Genomic DNA, 25,005 nt, shown 5'->3' on the forward strand with positions numbered 1-25,005 from the left:
TATTAAATATCAATTAGCTAATATTTATTTGTTCGATGTGTTTTATCATTTGATTTTGCCATTTGATTAGAAACTTCCCGTTTTGAATTTTCCTCGGAGTTCAGTATATTTGTGATTTTACTTTTTTGTACACATATTGTTCTAGTTTGAAGGTTCCTGTTCGAATAAGAGTGATAATAGTCGGCTATAAAAGGCCCCGACACAAAGATTATGAAACAAGTTAATTGAGAAAATTTACGATCGAATTTATAACAAATCAATTTACGAAATTTAGGAAGACTGACACCAATCAATGGTTACCAATGGTAACCACTAAACTACAGGCTCCTGACCTAAGACAGGAACATATTGAATGAAGCAGAGTTAAACATGTTTGGAAATGTCAATCCTTAAAGTAAAATTCAGTTAGGATCATTGATAATTGTATCTGTGAATAACCATACCTATTGCTAAGATTGTCAATTTTTCGATACCGTTTTCTCCGCATACTTCACACAATTGAGACTCATTTAAAGCTGAGCTTACATTTTCAAATTCTTTCCATTCGAACTCACCTAAAAAAAAAAAACGTATTACAACACAGGTAAGAGCCTAGAAACAAAAATGTTAAAAAAAACAAACAATTGATGGACAAATCTATTCAAGGAAAAAATCGGCCGACACTTCTGAAATTTAAAACCAGTTAAATTATAATACAATGTTGAATGCTGTACCCTTACGTTTGACATTTATACCTGTAATGTCTGTTTGTTTTGTTTAAACATTGTTGATATATATGTGACTGTCATACAAGTAGGTGTACTATCTAGCTATAAAACAAGTGAAATTCACCATCTTATACCTACGGAAAAACCAGAAAGTCAGAAATATGTCAGTTGTTTTCAACTCATTTGATATGTTTGAGCCTATGATTGTGTCATCTGATAACATGGATAAGGGACTTTCCGCTTCGAATGTTTCTTGGCGTTCGGTATTTTCAAAAGTATTTCTTGTAATCAAGAAAATGACAATCAAAAATAGAAATAAAGTATAGCTAAAACTTGAAAAAGGGACTTCGATAATTGCACCAGGTAGAAATATTTCTTAAACTAAAATGATTTCCTATATTTTGGTACCTCATATCTTAAGATCAAGATATGAGTATTGCCATGCCATTACCGGATACCAAAATATTGGCAACAGTGCTATTGAATCAGAATCAAACAGCAGACGTCTAGTGGTAGTAATAACATTGACAGGTACAATTTGAGTGCACCTGATGCATATGTCGACAAGAACAGTCTCTTAGTAATGCTCAATGCCAAAATGTTAAAAAATCCTAAAAACATTTTACAAAATAATCGAAAACTGCTCACCATGCGTACGATCACAATAACCAGGTGGAATATTTACGGGCTATACTGGCAAATTATAACCAAGAATACAATTTCGATTTAGTATTTATTTGTTTTTACTTTGATATCAGGTCTTCTTTTTCTATAATTAAAAATTGGTGTGGGGTTTTAATAGAATAATAACTTTTTTTCAATTGAGTTTAAAAAAATATATATTGCGGATACATTGAATACTGACAAATGCACGTTAAACCAGCAGCAAATAATAATATTAACTTACCTTGTATGATAAATGTAAAGTTTGATTGCCCGGCTGTGTAGAAGATTGGGAAACACAAAAATTGTGTCGGAGTTATTCTGAAAAAAATATTTAGCAATTACCATAAATTAAAAAGGGAAACATTTCTCCCAATGAACGTAGATTTTTCTGTCGTTGATTCCCCTATTCTGATAAAACATATTGTAATTACTATAAGTGAAAAAATAATCATTTCCCCGCATGATCAGTACCAAATACCACATAATATGTAGGTGTAATATTTGTCTCACAAATAGGTAATGACAAAAATAGGTGTGAGTTCAATTTCATAATACAAAATATTTCTTTATGAGGCTGAAACTTAATAACCAACTTTTTTTATTGAACAACAATAGCCAGAACATTTTCGATCCTCCCCATCTTTACTTTGTTAATTGATAACAGAATGTTTTCTATCTGGGTTTCTTGAAAAACAAATCACCTACATCAAAGTTGCAGGATCAAACGGCCTTAATGGTAAATTATAGATAAGAACGTTCATAACAGTTTATTTAAGGTATGAAACATTCGGAATTCTTTGTAGACATATTAAACTGTGAATTTCAAAGTCAGGGAAACTCAAAGTAACATGTTTCCGTTTCTACTTGGACAGAGCTATAAATAGATGAAGGCATAGTTTTCCGTTAATGCTTTTATGAATGACCCCTAGATCTTGATTATTCTCGATATTGTGGAATAAGCCCTGTATAAAAAAATGTGCTAACAAATTAAGCTAAGATTAAGACAATGCAACAAAAACCTTTCTGTTCAAATTGATGATCAATTCGCCGTTTCAGAATCAACTGCATTCTGGGTAATTTTTTTAAAAACGTGCACCAACACCTTGTGATTGGTTTAAAACGTTCTAAACAATGGAAATTCAACCAATGACGTAAGGTTAATTTCATTTTGCTGCACGAATATTGAGATTACCCACAGTCCTTTAGATTATGAAAACACGAATCACAAAATGATGACGATCTGTTGAAAATACCTGAGAACAAGAAACTGTTCAGATATTTGAAAACAAGAAACATCAAAAATCAGGACGTTCCCTGTCGATCCATCAGCATTGAAAGTCCATGTACCGAAGGGTGGTCCAGCACTCTCAAACAGATCAAATGTTTTATTTATAAAACCACCAGGAAAGGTACAAGCAGCCTCAGATTGACCTAAAACAAATGAAATATGGAATACTTATATAAAATATGGTTTTGTATTGCTTCAAACAATTATATATTAGTTTGATTTCGCAATTGGAAATTTACATACTAATTAAAATAGTTCTGTATTTGTTTTGTTTTCAATCACAAGAAAAAGAGCAGTAAGTTATATTGATTATCATCATGACTCGAATTGAACGACATAGAATTTTGGATTATTCCTAATGTCGTATTCAGAAAGTGCAGTTATTTTATTGAAGATAAATATATTAATAAATGCTAGTTGGTTAAATGATAATAACGGTAATTGAAATTATTATGTGTGTTTGTTTTGTTCGAGCAACGTTGTCAATATAATGGAACTTGATGCGACTATCATACAAGTGAGAGGTTTACTAGCTATGAAACCAGGTTCATTTCCACCATTTTCTACATAAGAAATGACTGTACCAAGTCAGGAATATGACAGTTGTTATCATTTGTTTGGTGTGTTTTAGCATTTGGTTTTACCATTTGATTAGGGACTTACTCATCTAAGAAAGTCAGTTAGGTAGTTAGGTAGCCATTCGTAAAGTAATTACATTTGGCATATGTTATTTTTTTTTTAATTTGTTAACAGCAAAAGATGCTTCATAAATTTAGAGTCGCTGGAAATTAATATCGCAACAATACAACCATGGCCAATGGGCAAAAATTCAATTAACAAGAAGATTAAATTTAAGAATTGTTAATACAGCAAATAAAAGATAGAAAAAAAAGAAAAAGAATGAAACGTAAAACAGGAAGAAAAAAAGAGAAAAATAAAAAATGAAAACTTATGGCTAAAAACACAAAATGTCCATGAACAAAACCCTAACAAACAAAAATCCAAGTATAAATTTATTAAGTATGTGAGATGAAAATTATCACCAAACTATTTGCATGACTCATTTGTTCTTGTTGTTCTAACTGGAAAAAAAATTGATTTCAGATTAAATGCGTATACTAGTATGACATTTAAGAAGATAAAAAACGTAGTAGAGGGGCATTATGTTTTCTGGGTTGTGCCTCCGTCTTTCTGTTCGTTCGTCCGTCTGTCCCGCTTCAGGTTAAAGTTTTTAGTCAAATGATAGTAAAAGGTTCAGGTGAAAGTTTTGGTTAAATTTTTTGGTCAAGGTAGTTTTTGATGAAGTTGAAGTCACACCAACTTGAAAATTAGTACACATGTTCCCCATGATATGATCTTTCTAATTATATTTCAAAATTAAACTTTTGACCCCCAATTTCACCTTACACGTGTGCATAGAAAATGATAGTGCGAGTGGGGCATCCGTGTACTATGGACACATTCTTGTTTTTAATTTAAATATTTATAATAAACTCGACGAAGGCTCGTTTATTACCATCTGGAAATCAAATAATTCCTGTTGATATCAAGCGATCTCCAATTCTCATTCGTTATGAAGTCCATAATTACATCATGTTTTGAACCGTTTTGGTCTTATAATTTATCACGTGATTAGGGAAATATACATCATTGGTATTCAATAGTTAGGGGTTTAAGCTTTCGTTTTTAAAAATAAATTTAGAAAAGGGCTTCCGAAGCTTACACTTTTTTGTAAAGTGTTGTTTAAATTTCACCACACAAATGAACTATAATTAATGATAAATGCAACAATATTATTGATTAATAAAATAAAACTAACCTGCAGAAAATACATGAAGGTAGAACGTCAAATAAATTACAATTTTCATGTTAATGTTGCCTGGTCTATACTCCATGTTTTTCAAAACAAATTATGATTCACAACTCAGAATATTCCTCCTTGTTAATTTTATATACCAACTGATTTGCTTGCTTGCATTTTTGTCTTGTGTTTTTTTTTTAAACCAGATGTGACGAAGTAAACATGTGTGAAGAAATGCTTGTTTTTTTCTTATTAGGAAATCAATTATATATATATTTGATACAGTGATGTTTCTATCAATGAACATTTTTTTTTCAAAAATTAAATGAAAGGAGGGGGGAGGGGGATAAACGACGGTCATTCAAACGGATATAAACATACAATTAGTTACAAATAGATTTCGAAAACGTTCCAGTTTGAAATACATGTTAATCAACGTTTTTACTTTTATAGAATGAGTATTAAAATTTTGTGGATCGAATCAGTCAATCAAATGGTTTCACTTTCAATGTTCATATTCATTTCCTTTTACATAACATATAACCCTTATCTAGCTATTCTGTTAAATTGATTAGCGATATTTATAAGTCAATCTTGAACAAACTATTAATAAAAGCGAATTTTCATGGCAATATATGATATGTTGATCTGTAATCTGCCCCCGACCATGAATTTAAATGGATAATGCACTATTCTGATCATCTTACCAAAACCGTGCTTAGAGCTCTGAAATCTAAGAGAGCTGCTAAAGTCGCTTATAAATTACTTGACATTTTTCTTCTCTTTGGTGTGGAAGTAGGAAATTTTGGCTCTGGTGTAAGGACAATAGCTGGTAATTTATCAGGAGTCTTAAGCAGAAACCAACTAGAATCAATCAGTGACTCTTCTTTGTCCGTTACACAAATTCCAGATTTAAACTTTCCCTAAGGGAAGCTATGAATTTTTTGTTTAAAAACTGGTGGACAGGGTTATCTCTCTTGCAAATGTAAAGGCAGTTGTAACAATTCGAATTGTAAATGCAAAAAGCAGAATGTATTGTGTAATTCAAGGTGTCATGGTTCGCTCACCTGCTCCAACAAATAAGAGCATTGTATATTATTGTATGGTGTTATAAATAGAGTTATCAGTGTGTCTCATATTTATTCGTAATTAAAATTGAAATTTTTATCAATTAATTTGAAACTTATTCTATGTGAAATATTGTACAAGTTATAAGTGAAATTAAGCCTTATTTTGTACAAATTATAATGTGTACAGGCATTTTTTGTACAAATTACAATTTGTACAAAGTCAAAATACAAATTATAATTTGTACAAAATGATATCTTGTACACAACATATATATATTACTATTATTAATTATTGAACAAAAAAAAAAAATAGATTCAATTTGGCTTTTCCGAAAATGATCGAAGCTTTTTAGACTTTAGTTATTATTATAAAGATGTATAAAGATGACATTGCTACATCAGACCAACCCAGATACAAAATTCCTTGACTCTTTATAACGATGACTGTTAACTAATTATCGCTTTAAACATGAAAAATACGCCCAAAGGGGGATTTTAAAACGTAAATTTACTAGATCACGGCGTCCGGTGAAATAATATTTTGACAGCAATACAAAGTAACTATTTCTAAAAGAAATTTAAATCATAGATATAAGAAGATGTGGTATAGGTGCCAATGAGACAACTCTTCATCAAAGTCATAATTTGTAAAAGAAAAGGTCCAATAGGTCGGAGTACGGTCTTCAACATGGAGCCATGGCTCACACCGACTAACAAGCTATAAAGGGCCCTAAAATGACTATGGTCAACCATTCAAACGGATAAACCAACGATCTCATTGAAAAGAAACATTTATGAACCACATCAACAACATTATTGATTATAAAACCATCCTTAGATATGAAAACAGACCAATATTCATCTTATCGTGTACGAGGTTGTACTGTATTTATTGATTGCACAAAGATGTTTAACCAGAAGAATACAACAAGGAAGTATTCACCAGTTACTGTTCTTTGATTGGTTATGACTAACTCCTCCTTCTTGTACTTTTATGATTACAATCTGTTGCAATGGTATCGTCCTTGTTGTTTCTATATTTAGTTCACACATGTCATTGACTTTGTTCATCGGACAACAACTGATAATAAAAGTACAATCTATTGATTTACACGTTAACAATTACTATATTAATATTATAACAATTATTATCTCTAAATATATTCGCAAGTCAATAATTTGTTACATCAAGTCAATTCTGCACTGAGGTCAGCATGCATGTGACCTCCCTATAGTTATCCATTTAATTAGTCATGCATGCATACTTTGACATCTCTATCATTTATTTGTGTTTTCATTTAGGCGTAAAATTATAAAATGAAAGCCTTATAAACTTACTGAATTAGTACGACTGAATAAATGACGAATGTCGATTTGGTAAGGGAATTTCCGTTTTGAATGATCCTCGGAGTTGAATATTTTTGTGATTTTTCACTTTTTATTACTTTTGACGAACCATCAACATTGCCATTTGATTAAATAATTATTCTGAATATGATAACTGCGACACTCCTTGTGTCCTTCCTACAGCTCGGTGAATGTGATGCATATATTCAAAAATGTTTCGTCGTAGATTCCTTAATACAACCTCTGTAACAATAAGTCTTGGTGAGTACTTCGCTAGCTCTTGGAAATTCAACTGATATATAATACCATTGAGAACTAATGCATTGTTTCGGAAATTGAATAATGATGGAGTATTTGCTTAAGAACACGTCATATTAGAGAGCAAAAATGTATCTGAAAATTTAGCAATCGTGTGATATGATTAAGTCCAATGCAATGACATTCATATGGTGATGTGTAGATTAGAATACCACTCTATTAGTGGATATTTTTTTTTATTATATAGCACTTCAATTGTTTCGATTTTGTACACCATTGGCTCTTCAATATTCGACTTCCATCGTTCGTTATTAAATTGATAATGTGTTGTTTTCTTCTTTTTCTTTCTATTATAACGTTAGATTGGCTCAACTTCAAATTGTCGAATCTTTTTTTTGGACAGAAGTATGTTCAACAACTCATTATTTTATAGATGTATAAAGATTATATTGCTACATCAGGCCAAACATTGTAAAAAGCGATGGACGCTTTACCATAATGATTGTAAATACATTATATTAAGGCTGTAACTATGTCACAAAGAGTCACATCAGTGATTGATTAGATCATGGCAGCTGGTGAATTAATATTTGGACACTGATAACAAAAAGTAAGTAAAATTCAATACAACAAACCATTTCTAGTAATTAAAAAACCCAACACGTTATTTATCATATATTGAACGAGGTTGTACTGTATTCACACAGAAATTTAACTAGAAGATCACAATAAGGTTTACCAGTAGAATTCAACAAGGAAGTATTCACCAGTTACTGTTTTTTGATTGGTTATGACTAACTCCTCCTTCTTGTACTTTTATGATTTCAATCTGTTGCCATGGTATCTTCCTCGTTGTTTCTATATTTACTTCACACATGTCATTGACTTTGTTCATCGGACAATAACAGATAATACAAGTACAATTATATTGATTTACACGTTAACAATTACTATATTATTATTATTACAATTCTTATCTGTAAACTTTTTCGCAGGTGATTTTTTTGTTGTTGCATCGTCCAAACATAACAGATGTGTTGTGAATTTTTGTAAACCAACTAGTTTTCGCGAGCGATTTATTTTCGCGACGTTCGCAAGTAGAAAAATAACGCGAATATAAATCGTCGCGAATATGTAAAACTTGGATTTTTGTCGTCCTTAACTACATCGAGTAAATTTGAGAATCGCGAAATTGAATCGCTGCGAAATGGGCAAGAAATGGCCAAACGCGAAATAAGGTATTTGTGAGAATAAGATGGTTTACAGTATGAACTCATTATTTGTAATAATGTAAGATTCACATATCTTTTTCATTCCGTCATAAAAACAAGATAAATAATCGACTTCGGTCATTCATTTTAGGAAATAATGCAGGATAAAATTGAGAATGGAAATGGGGAATGTGCCAAAGAGACAACAACCCGACCATAGAAAAAAACAACAGCAGAAGGTCACCAACAGGTCTTCAATATAGCGAGAAATTCCCGCACCCGGAGGCGTCCTTCAACTGGCCCTTAAACAAATATATACTAGTTCAGTGATAATGAACGCCATACTAATTTCCAAATTGTACACAAGAAACTAAAATTAAAATAATACAAGACTAACAAAGGCCAGAGGCTCCTGACTTGGGACAGGCGCAAAAATGCGGCGGGGTTAAACATGTTTGTGAGATCTCAACCCTCCCCCTATACCTCTAGCCAATGTAGAAAAGTAAACGCATAACAATACGCACATTAAAATTCAGTTCAAGAGAAGTCCGAGTCTGATGTCAGAAGATGTAACCAAAGAAAATAAACAAAATGACAATAATACATAAATAACAACAGACTACTAGCAGTTAACTAACATGCCAGCTCCAGACTTCAATTAAACTGACTGAAATGAACATCAGGCACAATCCTTCCCGTTAGGGGTTTAGTATCATACCATCATAAGGTAGCACTCCACAGTTAGGTGTGTAGTTTCGCATTTTGGCCCCTGTGGATTTTTCAAATATGAGAGCTAGTGTGCAATAAAATTCATTTTTGGATAGCTGAGTATTAAAATAGCCTTTGTATTGGGTTTATATGAACATCAAGATTATGTAATGTATGTAATATAGGCTGTTTTCTGTATGACAGTCCATATTTGCATGTCCCTACCATACATTGGTCCGGCAATTATTGTAATGTTTTTTTCCAACTTTTTATCGCACGAACTTTGTGATTGGATTTTACGAAAAAATGAGGCGAAAGACACCCATTTTTTATTTGATCATTAGGAAGATTTATGAAAACAGTTTCTAAAAAGGTATCACTCAAAGGCATTGAAATTCTAGTTTGATCCAAATTGTGGGGGGATATGTGACATGTCCACCCCCCTTTTTGCAATATTTTATGGTAAATAAATGCAGAATGTTGCCATGGATACACAGGAAAGGAATTAATTTTCACTCTTAACTTTTGAAAATCAAATTTATGGAATATACTGATTACATACATATGCACATGTACAACACAAACAGTTAGGTTAATGTATTAGAAATCCAGGAATAGGAGATGATAAAACATTTTGTGGCTCATTTTTGATTTTATTTTCTAACTGTGGAGTGCTACCTTATGGCACATCAGAAAGCACAGAAATGCACTTTTTAAGATCAAATTTACCCCAAATCTTTAGTCTTTAATGTTCTTGTTTTAGTTCTGAAGGTAAAAAATCTGCTAGGAATGTAATTTATGTTTATTTTATTGTTTACTGTCCTTAGCAACCAAATATACACATTTTGGCACTTAGACATGTTGCGGTCTTAAATTTGTACTCCATTAGCTTCGCCATTGTAACCAAAGATTGCGCTTTATATGATATCCTCAGAATGTATCGCTTCATATTTTTGAATGCGAGTAAGTCAAATAAATATTTTTAGTAGGATTTTATATTATAATTTGGCATTAATTAGATTTAATGATGCCAGTACTGCTAGAAATTTATACCCTGCTTGAGAGCTTCTAAACCAAGGTTAGGTATGCTATTTACAGCAAAATTGACCTAAAAGTGCTTTCAAATACCTAAAAATTGTACAATTTGTCCTCTTTTAAGGTAATTTTACGATTTTAAATAACATAATGGGAAAAGTTTTAGAAATTTACCCCAAAAATGAGACAGACTTGAAGTTTTTCACTATGATCCAGCATTTATTTTTAAATCACTTTTTGTCGCGTTTCAACATCAACTGCTAACCTTCATAAAATCTTTATTACTGAACCAATTTTAAAAACTAAGGTACCATTTTCATCGTAACAGCTAGTAGAACACAGAAAATATAATAAAAATTGAGGCAGGAGGGGAAAAATTTCACCTTAAGGTAGCACTCCACAGTTAGGTGTGTAGTTTCGCATTTTGGCCCCTGTGGATTTTTCAAATATGAGAGCTAGTGTGCAATAAAATTCATTTTTGGATAGCTGAGTATTAAAATAGCCTTTGTATTGGGTTTATATGAACATCAAGATTATGTAATGTATGTAATATAGGCTGTTTTCTGTATGACAGTGCGTATTTGCATGTCCCTACCATACATTGGTCCGGCAATTATTGTAATGTTTTTTTCCAACTTTTTATCGCACGAACTTTGTGATTGGATTTTACGAAAAAATGAGACGAAAGACACCCATTTTTTATTTGATCATTAGGAAGATTTATGAAAACAGTTTCTAAAAAGGTATCACTCAAAGGCATTGAAATTCTAGTTTGATCCAAATTTTGGGGGGATATGTGACATGTCCACCCCCCTTTTTGCAATATTTTATGATTAATAAATGCAAAATGTTGCCATGGATACACATAAAAGGAATTAATTTTCACTCTTTTAACTTTTGAAAATCAAATCTATGGAGTATACTGATTACATACATATGCACATGTACAACGCAAACAGTTAGGTTAATGTATTAGAAATCCAGGAATAGGAGATGATAAAACATTTTGTGGCTCATTTTTGATATTATTTTCTAACTGTGGAGTGCTACCTAACATATATGAGAAGAACATAACCCGTGTCATGCCAACAACTGGTTTTTGAATAAATGTGTTTAGTTCCGATGCAAAGACCCTATAAGTGAATCAATATTAACGCCAAAATATGCAATCTTTAATGACCTGACAACAGTATCGTAACTATATCCCTTCTTAATAAGTCTATTCAAAGGTTTTGTTAGTTATTGAGGTGAATACTGACGCCTTTGTGCTTTATGAAGAATATTTTCATAAAAAATTGGATGTGAAATACCTGAACGTATAAGAAGTCTGCATGTTGAGCTATATTTACGAATGATGTCCTTATACCGATGATAAAATTTAGTAAATGTTTTGACTAGTTTGTGATATCGAAAACCCTGGTGTAATAATTTTTCAGTAATACATAAATTTCTCTCGTTAAAATCTAAAACATTGTTACATACACGAGCGAATCGTACAAGTTGAGATATATAAACGCCGTAAGATGGTGACAAGGGAACGTCACCATCTAAAAATGGATAATTAACGATAGGAAATGAAAAATCATCTCTTTTATCATAAATTTTAGTATTCAGCTTTCCGTTAGTGATATAGATATTAAGATCGAGGAAAGGGCAGTGGTCATTGTTAGTATTAGCTTTATTTAAAGTAAGTTCAACAGGATACATTTCTTTAATATACATACTGAAGTCGTCATTATTGAGAGCCAAAATATCATCCAAATATCTAAAAGTATTATTAAATTTGTTTATCAGATGTTGTTTCGATGGGTCTTTGCTTATTTTTGTCATAAATTGTAACTCATAGCAATACAAAAACAGGTCCGCAATACGTGGTGCACAGTTAGTCCCCATTGGAATTCCGATAATCTGACGATATACGGAATCCCCAAAGCGAACAAAAATGTTATCTAGTAAAAATTCAAGGTCATATATAGTATCAAAGCATGTCCAATTGACATAGTTTTTTTTATTTAGGACCATTTCTTTAAATTTGTCTTTATTTTAGAACGGAGGATTGAAGTCAAACGTTTAATAGGAAAGATACTTACATTTACATACAGATTGTATGGGCTAAAAGATTAACTGCAGATAAGTTTTAAAACTGTATAGTTATACAAAATGTTTGTTATACAAATTTGAAAACAATCTACTTATATCAATGCAAATGAATCTGTATAATGTAAATCTGATACCAGCAATAACAGTTATGATTCAGATAAAAGACTTATAATAGAAAAATAAACACCCGAATAAATATAAAATTATCCACGATTAAGTTGATATCTTTTTTAGAAAAAAGCAATATTATACAAAAGCTTGATAGACAGCAAAATAAAATACATATAAATGCTATTATTTATGAAAATTGAAATGAATATTTTTTTTAGACAAAAGCCAAATAAATAGACATATTGGATAACTGAATTCTTAGATTTTACAAAAAAGCTATACCAAACGAGTAGGTTAATATATTACTTGAAAATGTCCCAGAACAACTCATGTACTGATAGATGATGTTTTGTATTATTGTGTTATTGTACAATAGTAAATCTGTGTATTCTTATCTTTAATGTTTGCTTATATGCTTGGTCTATATGCCAATTTGTGCTTCTTTGTTACATATTTGTTTTTTTAAGTGATTAAGATTATAACACAATGTTGACTGCTTTACCCGTATTTTTGGCATTTTTACCTTAAATGTCTGTTTGTTGTGTTCGCGCATCGTTGTCAATATAATGGAATTTGATGCGACTGTCATAAAAGTGAGAGGTTTAGCTAGCTATAAACAAGGTTCAATCCACCATTTTTTACATTAGAAAATGTCTGTACCGAGTCAGAAATATGACAGTTGTTGTCCATTTGTTTGATGTGTTTTATCTTTTGATTTTACCATTCGATTAGGGATTTTCCATTTTAAATATTACTCGGAGTTCAGTATTCTTGAGATTATACTTTTTTGTACATTAATTTCCTGTTACAAAACTTTAAATTTTTCGAAAAACTATGGATTTTTTTTATCCTAGAAACAGATTACCTTAGCCGTATTATGCACAACTTTTTGGAATCAAAATGTGACTAGAAAGTCACAATTATCAAGATATTTTAAAGATATGAGTTTTCTGCGAAGACTATAGTCAATCAAATTTATGAACTAAAGAGTTTTCAAATGTTACGCAATCACAGAATACAACTTTTTCGGTAACACGTTGTATATTTTTTTATGCTTGATTTACTGGATGAACAATATATATTAACTGACGTCATTTGCACTCTAGTGGATAGTTGTCTCATTGGTCATAATACTACGTCTCCGTATTTGAACAAGCGGTTGTCCCATTGGTAATTATACCACTTTTCCTTATTTGTACCAGCAGTTTTCTTATTGGTAATTATACAACTTCTCCTTATTTGTACACGCGACGCATAACTCATGGAACTAAAATGATAATTGTTAGCACCTACAATTTGAAAAATACCAGACATGTATCGAATTTATATATATGACCCGTGATGATACATCACACAAGAGTGCGCACGCTGTCATGTCTTGCCTTTTTTGCTGACCATTGATTTGATGTTGATAGTCCTGAATATAAAGCTTTGCTACAAATATCAAATAAACTTTATCAGATCGAAAACAATGAGGTCAAGGTCAGATTAACAAAACCGGAAATACATGTATGTGTTGCAATCATTCAATAAATAAAATAAAATTGACCTATTGCTTATAGTATCTTAGAAAAGAGACTCAAACAAGAAACTAAACGTTGACCAATAAACAACGAAAATGAGGTCAAGGTCAGATGAACCATGCCAGACAGAAATGTACACCTCACAACATGTACAACCAATCGATGCATTACATATAGTTGATCTATTACTTATAGTATCTAGAAACAAACTTAATCAAGAAAACTTAACAGTAATCAACTAACCATGAAAATGAAATAAAGGTAAGGTAATACCTGCCACACAGACATTCACACCTTATTATCATTCCATACAACAAATATAGTTGATCTATTGGTTATAAGTTATGAACTTTAAAAATGAGGTCAAGGTCAAGGTCAAATAAAACCCGCTAGATTGACATCTACATCGTAAAATATTTCCATACACCAAAGAATTTTATTTCCTCATTACTTAGGGTTTTAGGCATTTGTATGTTTTGTATTGAAAATAATAAAAAAAAACGTTTTCAGAAAAATCTATGACCTAGACAGTGAAATTTATCATAAATGGTAATTTGTAAATAAATGAAATTTCTATAACTAATTAAAAATGAAGTTTAAAAAAACACCGGAAGGCAACTTTATACATTGACCTGTGAGTCCCAGTTGATATCATTTCCAAATTAAACAGAGCTAATTAAGTAACACGAGTAATATTACCACAAATAAATACAGTTAGTTTTCTTATCATTTCATTTACAGTGATTGTTGATATATAAATGTTTAAATGATATTACTTTGAATACATTGACATTTAAAAGAATGTCCGTACAAGGTTGATTGAATGTTTTTAATCAAAACCAGTGTAACATATTTCATGTATATCAAGAACAAGTAAATTAAGACAACTCACAATGTTATTTATATAAAAAGAACTAGATTGAACAAGTGAAATGTTTTAAATGAACGAAATATAATATAAACATTATCAAATAACTAAAACACACTTGTTTTCGAAGTAAATTATCTTGGTCTTTAACCTGATGGATACACTTTTCTGAACATCATCACGGATGATTTTAATGAAATGCTTGATGCCTTCCACATGTACCAATGAATACTCTTTAAGTCAATCTGTCCACCTTGGAGATACTGTCCGTTAAGATTGACGGATGTACAGGAGTGATACCACCAGGCTCCACCCCTGTCATTCGCACAGTTAACTATATAATGAAGATCGTTTTCCCTGTCCTTTGTAGTAAAACTCATCCCATTATTATGCTTCAAACTATTTCCTATACAAAAGAATTACAATACAAATTGTTACAAACTATTTTATTGGGTTTCATTACATTATATATATATATATGTGTGTGTGTGTGGTTTGTTTTTGGGTGTTAATAATTCATTCCACTACTTTAAATCATTCTTTAATTAACCTGAATCTATTAAGAACGTTATCATGGCCGTCGATCGTCATCCATGATTCTTTCTAAAAAGCTCATCCCATAATCAAAATGTAAATTATCTCATATTGAAAAGATTTGAAATATATATTTGATAATATCGTTTCACACTATTTTTAATTGTTTTTTTTTACGTTTTCTTTTGTGGGTAAGGGACACAAAATCTATTTTAAACGACCGTTATCCGTGTCCTTGTCCTTTGAAATAAACCCCCTTTAGTGTACTGAAAACTATCTTCCTATTCAAAAGTATTTAAATATATATCTAATAATATTGTTACACACTATTTTTATCGGTTTTCATTACATTGGTTTAAAAAAAGGGAGGGGGGAATAAAAATCATACAACTACTTTAAATATTTTCAACCCGGAATCTATTATAAACTGTATCATGGCCATCGATCGTCATCCCTGTCCTTCCTAGTAAATCTCCTCCCATTATCAAAATTAAAATGATCTCCTATCGGAAAGACTGGGAATACATATTTGATAATATCGTTGAACACCTTTTCTATTGGTTTTTATTAAGTTTTCTTTTTTTTTTTGGGGTAAGGGGTCCAAAAAATAATGTCATAGAAATTTCTACAAAAAAATATTTTATAAACGATCGTTATCCGTGTCGTTTGTAGTAAAAATTCGTTATTCATGTTATTATACTGAAAAATATCTTTTATTGGAATAATTTAACATATATTTGATAATATCGTTACACACTTTTTTTTATTTAATAACATTACGTCAGTTTGATTGTGTGTGTGCGTAAGGATAAAAACTCATTATACCACTACTTTAAATACTTTCAAAAGTAAAATTTCACCCTGAATCTATTACAAACTACTACAGGGCCTACGATCGATATCACTGTTCCTAATAATAAAACTCCTCCCATTATTTTACTCAAAACTATCTCCTACTCAACAAAATTGGGGGGGGGGGGGAGTCGGTAAAAAACCCAAACATACCATTAAATACTTTTTAAAGTAAAATTTAACCCCGACTCATAGAAAACTGTATTATGGCCAATGATCGTTTTCTCTATCCTTTGTAATAAAACTCATCCCATTATAAAATTGCAAACTATCCCCTTTTCAAAAGAATTGATGTATATATATTACATAATATCGTTACACACTATTTTTATTGTTTATTTTATATTTATCTAGGGAGTGTAATGGGTTTGGGAACAAAACATTATACCACCACTTAAAATACTTTTAAAGGTACAATTTATCCCTGAATCTATAACAAACTATATCACTGTCGTATATAATAAAATTCCTCCCACTATTATACTGCAAACTATCTATAATTCAAAAGAATTAAAATATTTATGTAATATTATCATTACCCACATGTATCGGTTTTTATTACGTTTTTTCGAGGGAGAGGGTATAGACAAAACACAAAACATTTATTACTTTTCAAAGTATCAATGCAATATGTTTAACCCTGAATCATTTATAAACAGCATATTTTCAAACAGTCTTCAACTCTTTAATTATATTATAGGTATTTGAAAAATTTAAAAGATAATCACAAATACATTGAAATTACTCAAAATAAAGTGACGTTTTGGTCCAAGGGAAATGAGTATTGAAAAGGCTATGATCTAGGTAGGATATCACTACAATATGTGTAATACACTGTACACGTACTGCCCTCATTAAGACGAAATGGTAAGCCTTGTCTTGCATCTCAGAAACGAAAACAAAAACATCTAAGTTTGGATATTTCGATAGCAATATTATACAAGTGATCACTTTATTGTTGATTGAAACATATGTAACATTACGAGTCTGGTATAAATCATGACGAGGCCACATAAAATTGAGAATGGAAATGGGGAATGTGCCAAAGAGACAACAACCCGACCATAGAAAAAAAAACACAACAGCAGAAGGTCACCAACAGGTCTTCAATGTAGCGAGAAATTCCCGCATCCGGAGGCGTCCTTCAACTTCACATAGTTTTAACTTTGTGAACTATCTGCAAAATCGCAGATTCATGAAAAAAAGTTAAGAGATTGAATGGCAAAGCAGAATGGTATGGTTCTATTTTTTTCTTCGAGAACCTATAAATAGAAGATATGCACATAAAGCACAATTTGAATTTAACGTTTACTCACCGATGTTCCCGCTATATCCACCAACTTCAAGCCTGTATTGGGTAGAAGCATCACCGACAGAGAACCTGGAATATTTGGCATATCCGCTGTTTCCGTCAAAATCGGTAAGATCTACCCTTAATTCATGTAGTCCGTTCGACGTTAATTCGTTGATTTTGCGATTACCTGAAAATGGTTTAAAAAATCTTAAATTATATAAACAATGTCTTTGTCTCGCCTGAGACAAAGTCATGAAGGTTAGACCCGGCTTCTTCATATCATGTTATCGACGTCATTAATAGTTATCAGAGAAAAGTATCTAGGACAACATTGTTTTGGAAGCATATGTCATCTGCAGAATAATTGTTTGCAGCTAGTTTTGTATTGAACTTATACATAGCTTTTGGTACATCATGTGGTAGTCACAATTGAACTCTTGTATTCAAAATCACAGTACAGACACTGAGTTCTGCGGAACTATCGACGAGTTTTTGTGTCAAATCATATACAAATCGTCATTAAACATCAAATTAAAGCTGGAAAGTATTAATTAAAGGACGGCTAACGGCATAACAAAAAGACGACATTATGAGGTAAAAATAAAATACAACGTCTTACAGAGGTGGCTTTATACTGGTTTAACCTCTCTGTAGTTTGGTCCCGTACAAAGTCATACTATCTGGATATATATGTGGTTCATGTTGTTTGTCTTTAATCTAAAATTTATAATCGAGGGTCTCGGTAGCCGAATGGTCTTAGTGGTCTAACTGCTAACACGTTAGGCAGTTAAAAATGAGAATGCACGTTCAAAACCACCACGCGACATGTGTGTTCAACGTTTATTCTACTTCACTATAGCTAGGACCGTCAGTTTTATCCTAAAATTACGGATCTCGACGGCCACTAAGGCTTCCTCCACAAAAAAAGATAAACAGTTACGATATTGCACATTAATGCCGAAAAATTACGTTAAAACAATCAATAAATCGATTAATCAATCAAATTTATAATCGTTATTGCTCCTCTAAAATAATACAAAACATAAAAATTTACCAAGCCAAAATTCCGCTTCCAAATTTCCAAATCCATTTTCGTATTCCTCCCATCCTCTGAAAAAGTCTGTGGTACCATTTATTCTTCTCTGAAATACCTGACAAATAAAAACTGTAAAATCAAATATCAATATCAAAACATTTTAAAAATTATTATAAAATCAGGATACATATAGCATGCATAGCATTAAGGTAGATATTCATTCATGATTACAAGTGATGGATTTTGTATATTTTTTTAATTTGTTCAGATTTTTTAGTTATCTGATAGAGTAACAAAACAGTCCTTTATGAATTTTCAAACGTTACATGTACATTCATCCTAGATTGATTCATTGATTAGTTGTTGATTTAAAAAAAAATCAGTGGCAACAATTTTATGCATGTTCAGGGCTAGAAAAAAAGCAATATATAAAAAAGGTAGGTAATGTTATAGAGGCCGCCCGGTATGAAGGTCAAGATTTTGACCGCAATTTGAAAATGAGGCTATTTTGGATAGGGACAGACGTTTTGCATTGCATTGCAACAGGCCACAAACGAACCCCACCAACAGTTGTTGCCAGGTGTTTTCTTTAACGTGCATGACACCCTCTCTACAAAATGCATCGGTTTTGACATCGCAATTCCGACTGGACGCGTAAGGGATACATCCCGCACAGCCAAAAATAAAACCGCCTTACTTAGGTAAGGATTATACTGCCAGTCGGAAAAAAGACCAATAATGACCATGTTTCTATTCCCCAGTCGCCATGATAAAGCATTCATTTAGACATAATCTATCAAATTATTTCTTCTGCCCTCGATAAAGCATTTATATAGACTGGTGCATCGAAGTGTTGATTCGGTCCATGACAAAGTATTCAGATGGATACCCATTTATGATAGCAAATTAATACTACTTTATTTGGACATCTTACAATGTGTAGACCATATATGAATGTTATTCAGAACATAACACACATAAGCAAAATGTATAAATATACATTAAACAGAGAAAAAAAAGAAGCAATTACCGTCCAATTTCCGTTGTCCGTTTCAAAATCACAATAGACTGAATAACCACTGCTACTGGATGAGTTTGGAAAAAGTGTGTAAATACCATTTCCTCTTTTTGAATACATTTCTCCACAGTCTGTTGGTCGAAATTCAATACCTTTCTCTTTTTCTTTCAGGATGAGAAAATCAAAATATGAAAATGCGTTCTAATCGTTTATAGCTTATATATATTGTTTTATTGGTTTACAGCCGTTTGCAGTGAATAATAAAAGTTGTGTGTCTTTAACAAAATCTGCTTTGTAGATTAAAAGAGAAACAATCAACCAAGGGATACTTATTCCAATTAGTAGAAAGAAAATTGACAACGTCATGGCTGAAAAAAAAAGAAAAAAAAGACAAGCAGACACATAGACACACAGCAGTACACACAACATAACATAAAAAAAACTGGAGCCTGACCAACACGAACTCCATCAACAAACTGGGGGTGAATTCATTTGCTCCTGAAATGTTAGGCAGATCCTTTTTTCGAAATTGACTATCAATTATACTTTTTGTAAATATAATGTAAACGCGACATTGTAGGGAAGATGGAAATGAAAAACGACTATTATCCCCACATAATTAAAACACAAAAGAACCAAATTTTTAGATGACGATGATCAAAATCAAACAACAGGCACATAGCTAACGTATGTAAGGACAACAGACGGTCCAGATGTTTATAAAAAAGGTCCGTGTTATTTATTTTGTAGAGCAACGTTGAATTGATTCCGGCACTTTTAAGGTGTCATACCACCAATTACTCCCTCAAATTTAGAACGTATGTGAAAGAAGGCCTACTCGGACAAAAAATAGTGCATTTGATGTCATTGTTCACCTAAACTAACCAACAAATTTGCAGAAATGAAAGTTTTGTTGAATGAGAAATATATTAAGACCATTTTGAGCCAAAATTTACCTGTCTATGAGTTTGCATTAGAAATGGAGGATTAATGCGCTCCATAGTATACTAATTTAAGATTTCCAGAAAACCAGGGATTATTTTTAGTGGTACCTCCTTTTGGAAGGTCTCTGCTTTCTTATATGATTTTGAATGTATGTTGAAAATTGGCATGCAGAAAGGAGACACCTGTACGATTCAGGATATACCTAGTTTCTATGAAGTTAAACTTAAGGTAAAATATTTAGAAAGCTGTGAAAATTGCAAAATTTGGTTGAACAGATAGGGACTTTTAATTGGTGGTATGACACCTTAACCGTTTTGTGGACTTCAGAACTTTACCTAGATCGAATATGTATCAAAGTATACTCGGACTACATCCTATTACTTCAACTAAAGATATAAAGTTGTCTTTCTTACAAAAGCTTTGTAGCCTTAAGGAAAATTCTTAACGAAAAAACTATTCCTTGTTCGCCTGTACTCTTATTTTAACGATACTGAACGTAAACATTATGGGTTCATTCCAGAAATTATGGCTATCTTATACAATTATTATCTTCATGAACATGTGATAATCTTTTTGCGAGATGGAGTTTTCCCAACAAAGTAACCTTGCAAAGATATAGTAAATACTAAGGTAGACAAAGTGCAAACTGATGAATGGACTCGTAGTATACAGAATGGCAATACATTTTCTCGTTTCAGAAATATTCACCTCTTAGTCAAAATCCCTGATTTCTGGGAAAGCGCAAGATCATCAAGAGAAATCATAAACGTATCTTTCATAACAAAATTACTAATTAACATCCCTAATAACACGGGAAGTACTTGCGAGCTATCCGACAGACCATTTCTAGATGTATACGTACATGCGTGTTGTAGTTGTTGTGGTACTCTTTCAATCAGACATATATGGTGGTATTTCATTATTGAAAATTTCACATTACAATTATTTGTTGAACTGTATTCATACGATGATGAACAGTTATACTGCATTCTTATGGACAAGCACGTACTAACAAGTCAATATCGTCACCGAAAGTTTTCTTTGTTTGTGCCACGTACACGTTGCACTCTGTGTTGCTGAGTATAGAAGAGTTACGATAGGGATGATATGGTAGTGTGCCAGTCCATGGATTATTGTAAGTGAGAATAATTTTCTTTCAACTTAATTTTGTGCTAGAAATTCATCTGAAATCATCAAACGCCATGAAAAAAACGTGAATTGTGGTGGTTAAATAATCTTTATATCAAAATGACACGAAACAAGAATACCTTCATTAAAATCATCTTTTGGAGTTCTATCATCTGGTATTTCATCCACCGACTGAATCATGTTATCCTGTTGAGCTACACATAGAATGTTTTTTATAAATAATATTTTTGTAATATATTATAGTTACTGTACATATTGTAATATTGTATTGTGTTGTCTGGTTTTTTTTTTTAAAACTTTTGTAATTTAATCTGTAAACATGTATGTTGTTCATTGAATCTGTTAATAGAGGAAATAAATAAAGAAATGAATGTATGAAAGAGGTATCCTTCTGAGAACAAAAAAAATGCAAGAGCTCTGGAAGGGGTAAACATATCCTGTTCCATATAAGATATCTTGTGAAAGTAGCAAACAAAATTATTCTGAAGTATGAGCATTAATATTTCACCATATTTAATGGTAACATTACAACCGTCAATGATTTCATAACAAATAGTTTTAAAAAATTGCATATGCATAGTAATTTCAAAAGAATATTTAATGCGTTTCCCTCGGTTTTAGTTTGTGACCCCGATTTTGTTTTTAGTCCATGGATTTATGAGTTTTGAACAGCGGTATACTACTGTTGCCTTTATTTATCTTCCGATCGATTATTTTTTGGAACAACAGGGGTTCATGTCTCATCTCCCCTATGTTCAAAAGTCGGTACATCATTTGGTTATTCATTTTTTCGACATTCTGCATGTGCTTGTCAAAAGCAAGTGTCCTATCATTCAGCTGCTTTTTTTTTTATTTATATTCTATTTGATAATTTATTTTATTACACAACACAAAACGCATGTTGTTGATTAATCTGGTTTGAACGGTGTTTCAATTTGTCATTTTAGAGTATTTTATAGCTTGCTATATGGTATGTGTGACGTTCATTGTTGAAGGCCGGACGGTGACCGATAATTGCGAACATCTATTTCCTTTGTTAATTGTACATGTCTTGTTGGAAAACTTACCAAATTATTTTTATACGGCATTAAGAATTTATTCAGATTACTGTCCTTAAAACACATGCTTTGTTCATGTGCCAGTCTTTTGTTTATATTTATTGGTCTAATGATGTCACATTGATATCATTTCTATTCTTTTATAGAAAATTACTGTTTGTGTCTTTTTGAATTGAAATGTTCAAAGCGGGTTTCAGAGAAATGAAATGTCGAAAGACGATACAAAATATTGTAGTGTAAGATACCAAAAAGAACCTAAAGTTGTATTCAAAATCAATAGTTAAAAACATATTGACAATGCCATAAAGCCTTTTTACTTGTCAATAAATGTAGATTTCTTACCGTTGTATTTAACCAGTTTATCCGCTATTCCATTCAAGTAATCAGTGAAATGAACAGTCAATTTTCTTTCAATATTTTGAATATGTTTCAAATTCTTCTCAATTTCTTTTATCTTTCTTTCGAAAGTATGAATTAAAAACTTGACTATATCCGTTGATGGTGCATTTTGATTATCGAATAAACGAATTTTTACATCACTATCAGTTTCTAATGTGGTCACTGAGGTCAAATAAAACAATACAAATCCGAAAATCAACATTTTTAAGTTGTTCTTGCATATGCTGTATGTTGTAACTGACTGAATCCTTAACATTCCATCTATTTATATGCTTTCAGTTGCTCTGATTAACCCTATGTAAGTCAGTTGCGTACCTTATGTGTATTGTTATAGATAAAACAACTGATATCTTTTGTAGCGATATCATCATTCTCGGAGATCATTACGTCTTATTTTTTAGTAGATGCAGGTTTCTTTACGCCTTAATTTGTGACCTTTCGTTAGGTAAGACTTCGAAAGCTCGGTAGAATGGATTTTTTTAGCATTTAGTATTTTATTCCTGTACCATGTGTCTGAACTTTTTGAATTTGAATACATGTAATTTTTTTTTACTTTTATCTTCATATTTGTTAAATAAGATACCATTAATTTCTGGGTTTTGCACTAGTATTTTTTTGGGACCCTTTATAGCTTGCTGTTCGGTGTTGAAGACTGTTCTTTAACATATAATGGTTTACTTTTAAAAAATGTGACTTAGATGGAGAGTTGTCTCATCAGAACTCATACCTCATTTTCTTATATCTATATACAAGATTCCCTCAGGATGATTTAAGCCAAGTTTGACTTGTCCAGTAATTTCATAGACGAAGATTTTTGTGAAAGTAAACGAAGACGAAGATTACGACGGACGACGACAGACGTTTGCCAAGTTATCTCTTTTGGCTAGGTGAGCTAAAAAGAATAGTAGACCTGGACCTAATTTGCTATTTGTTTGTATGTTTAAAAACTTTACATTGAAAGTCTAGAATGAAAACAATCAAGCCATGAGATCTAAAAATATTTACATCGAATATTCTAATGACAAAGCATGAGGTATTCACGTTGATCAAGTGTTTTCTAGATTCATCTCTTAATCGATTAACATTGCTATATATTCGTATGTTGCTGATTTACAACTTAAATGAACGACACTGCTAGTCAATATTTAAAACTGAGAAGCTGTAAACACATATTTTTGGCGATACGAATCATCCTAGTTACTTCGTTCACTTAATTAATACTAACAGAAATGATTTGTTGGGTGAAGGATGATTATACAAGTAAGGCTACAGATTAGCAGGTACAAAGCAATTACCAAATATCTGTCAGTCGTTCAGCTATATTTTGATTGTTTTTGTTTGGTAAACATTTTGCTGTTGGGTAAAGCATTTACTTATCATAATGGAAACCGAAGCTGAATTGTGTGTTTATGTAAACGATTCTCATCTCGAATTTTTTGATAATTTTTACATGCATTTTGGCAAACATCATAATTTCTGTGATATAGAAATTTATAAAACAATATTAATCACTATGATTTTGTACTTAAGTAAATTATTTTATGCTAGGAAAAAACTTTCATAACTCATGTATCAATGCTTATATATATAACAAATTCTTCTTTACCTTCCGTTACCAACATAAAATGCAATGTTAAAAAAATATTTTGATAACAGATGTTTCAATGCTAAGGTCAAAAATGATAAATCAAAACTTTGTTTCCATCCTTTGCCAACAAGATCTGTAGTAGAGACGTTGAGATGTGATCATGTTTATTGTGTTTATGGAATAAAAATTTCATTCCTACCAATATTAAGCACAGTAAAAGTATCAAAGATATGTATTTCATACACAGAAAAAGATGTTATTAAAACTACAAATAAAAAATAATATATAAACAATTTCTTTGGGTCACTTATGATAAAATGGAACTCATTTAAGATATATAATAATCATTTTTTGAAATATACAACCAGAAACCATATCATTTATATTCTTAGAATTTGATAATGAACAAATTCTGTTGAAAAATTCTGATACGTGATTT

General features: G+C 31.5%; 1 protein-coding gene across 2 annotated transcripts; it reads right to left on the reverse strand.

Annotated features, from left to right (window-relative positions):
* Positions 1–396: 396 nt before the first annotated feature.
* Positions 397–23,417, reverse strand: LOC143044534 (microfibril-associated glycoprotein 4-like). 2 transcript variants are annotated; one of them, XM_076216591.1, is made up of 8 exons: positions 22,922–23,417; positions 21,641–21,715; positions 19,440–19,591; positions 18,428–18,524; positions 17,396–17,560; positions 2,627–2,804; positions 1,615–1,691; positions 397–554 (listed from the first exon to the last, which is right to left on the reverse strand). In XM_076216591.1, exons 1-8 carry the CDS (start codon positions 23,232–23,234, stop codon positions 412–414), a joined length of 1,200 nt encoding a protein of 399 aa, XP_076072706.1. In that variant the 5' UTR covers positions 23,235–23,417; the 3' UTR covers positions 397–411. The 2 variants fall into 2 exon arrangements, with proteins under 2 accessions (XP_076072706.1, XP_076072707.1); XM_076216592.1 differs by lacking the exons at positions 397–554; positions 1,615–1,691; positions 2,627–2,804 and adding an exon at positions 14,638–15,099 and having other exon boundaries at positions 22,922–23,374.
* Positions 23,418–25,005: the final 1,588 nt, after the last annotated feature.

This window comes from Mytilus galloprovincialis, chromosome 9 (genome assembly GCF_965363235.1).
Source record: "Mytilus galloprovincialis chromosome 9, xbMytGall1.hap1.1, whole genome shotgun sequence".
Lineage (NCBI taxonomy): Eukaryota > Metazoa > Mollusca > Bivalvia > Mytilida > Mytilidae > Mytilus > Mytilus galloprovincialis.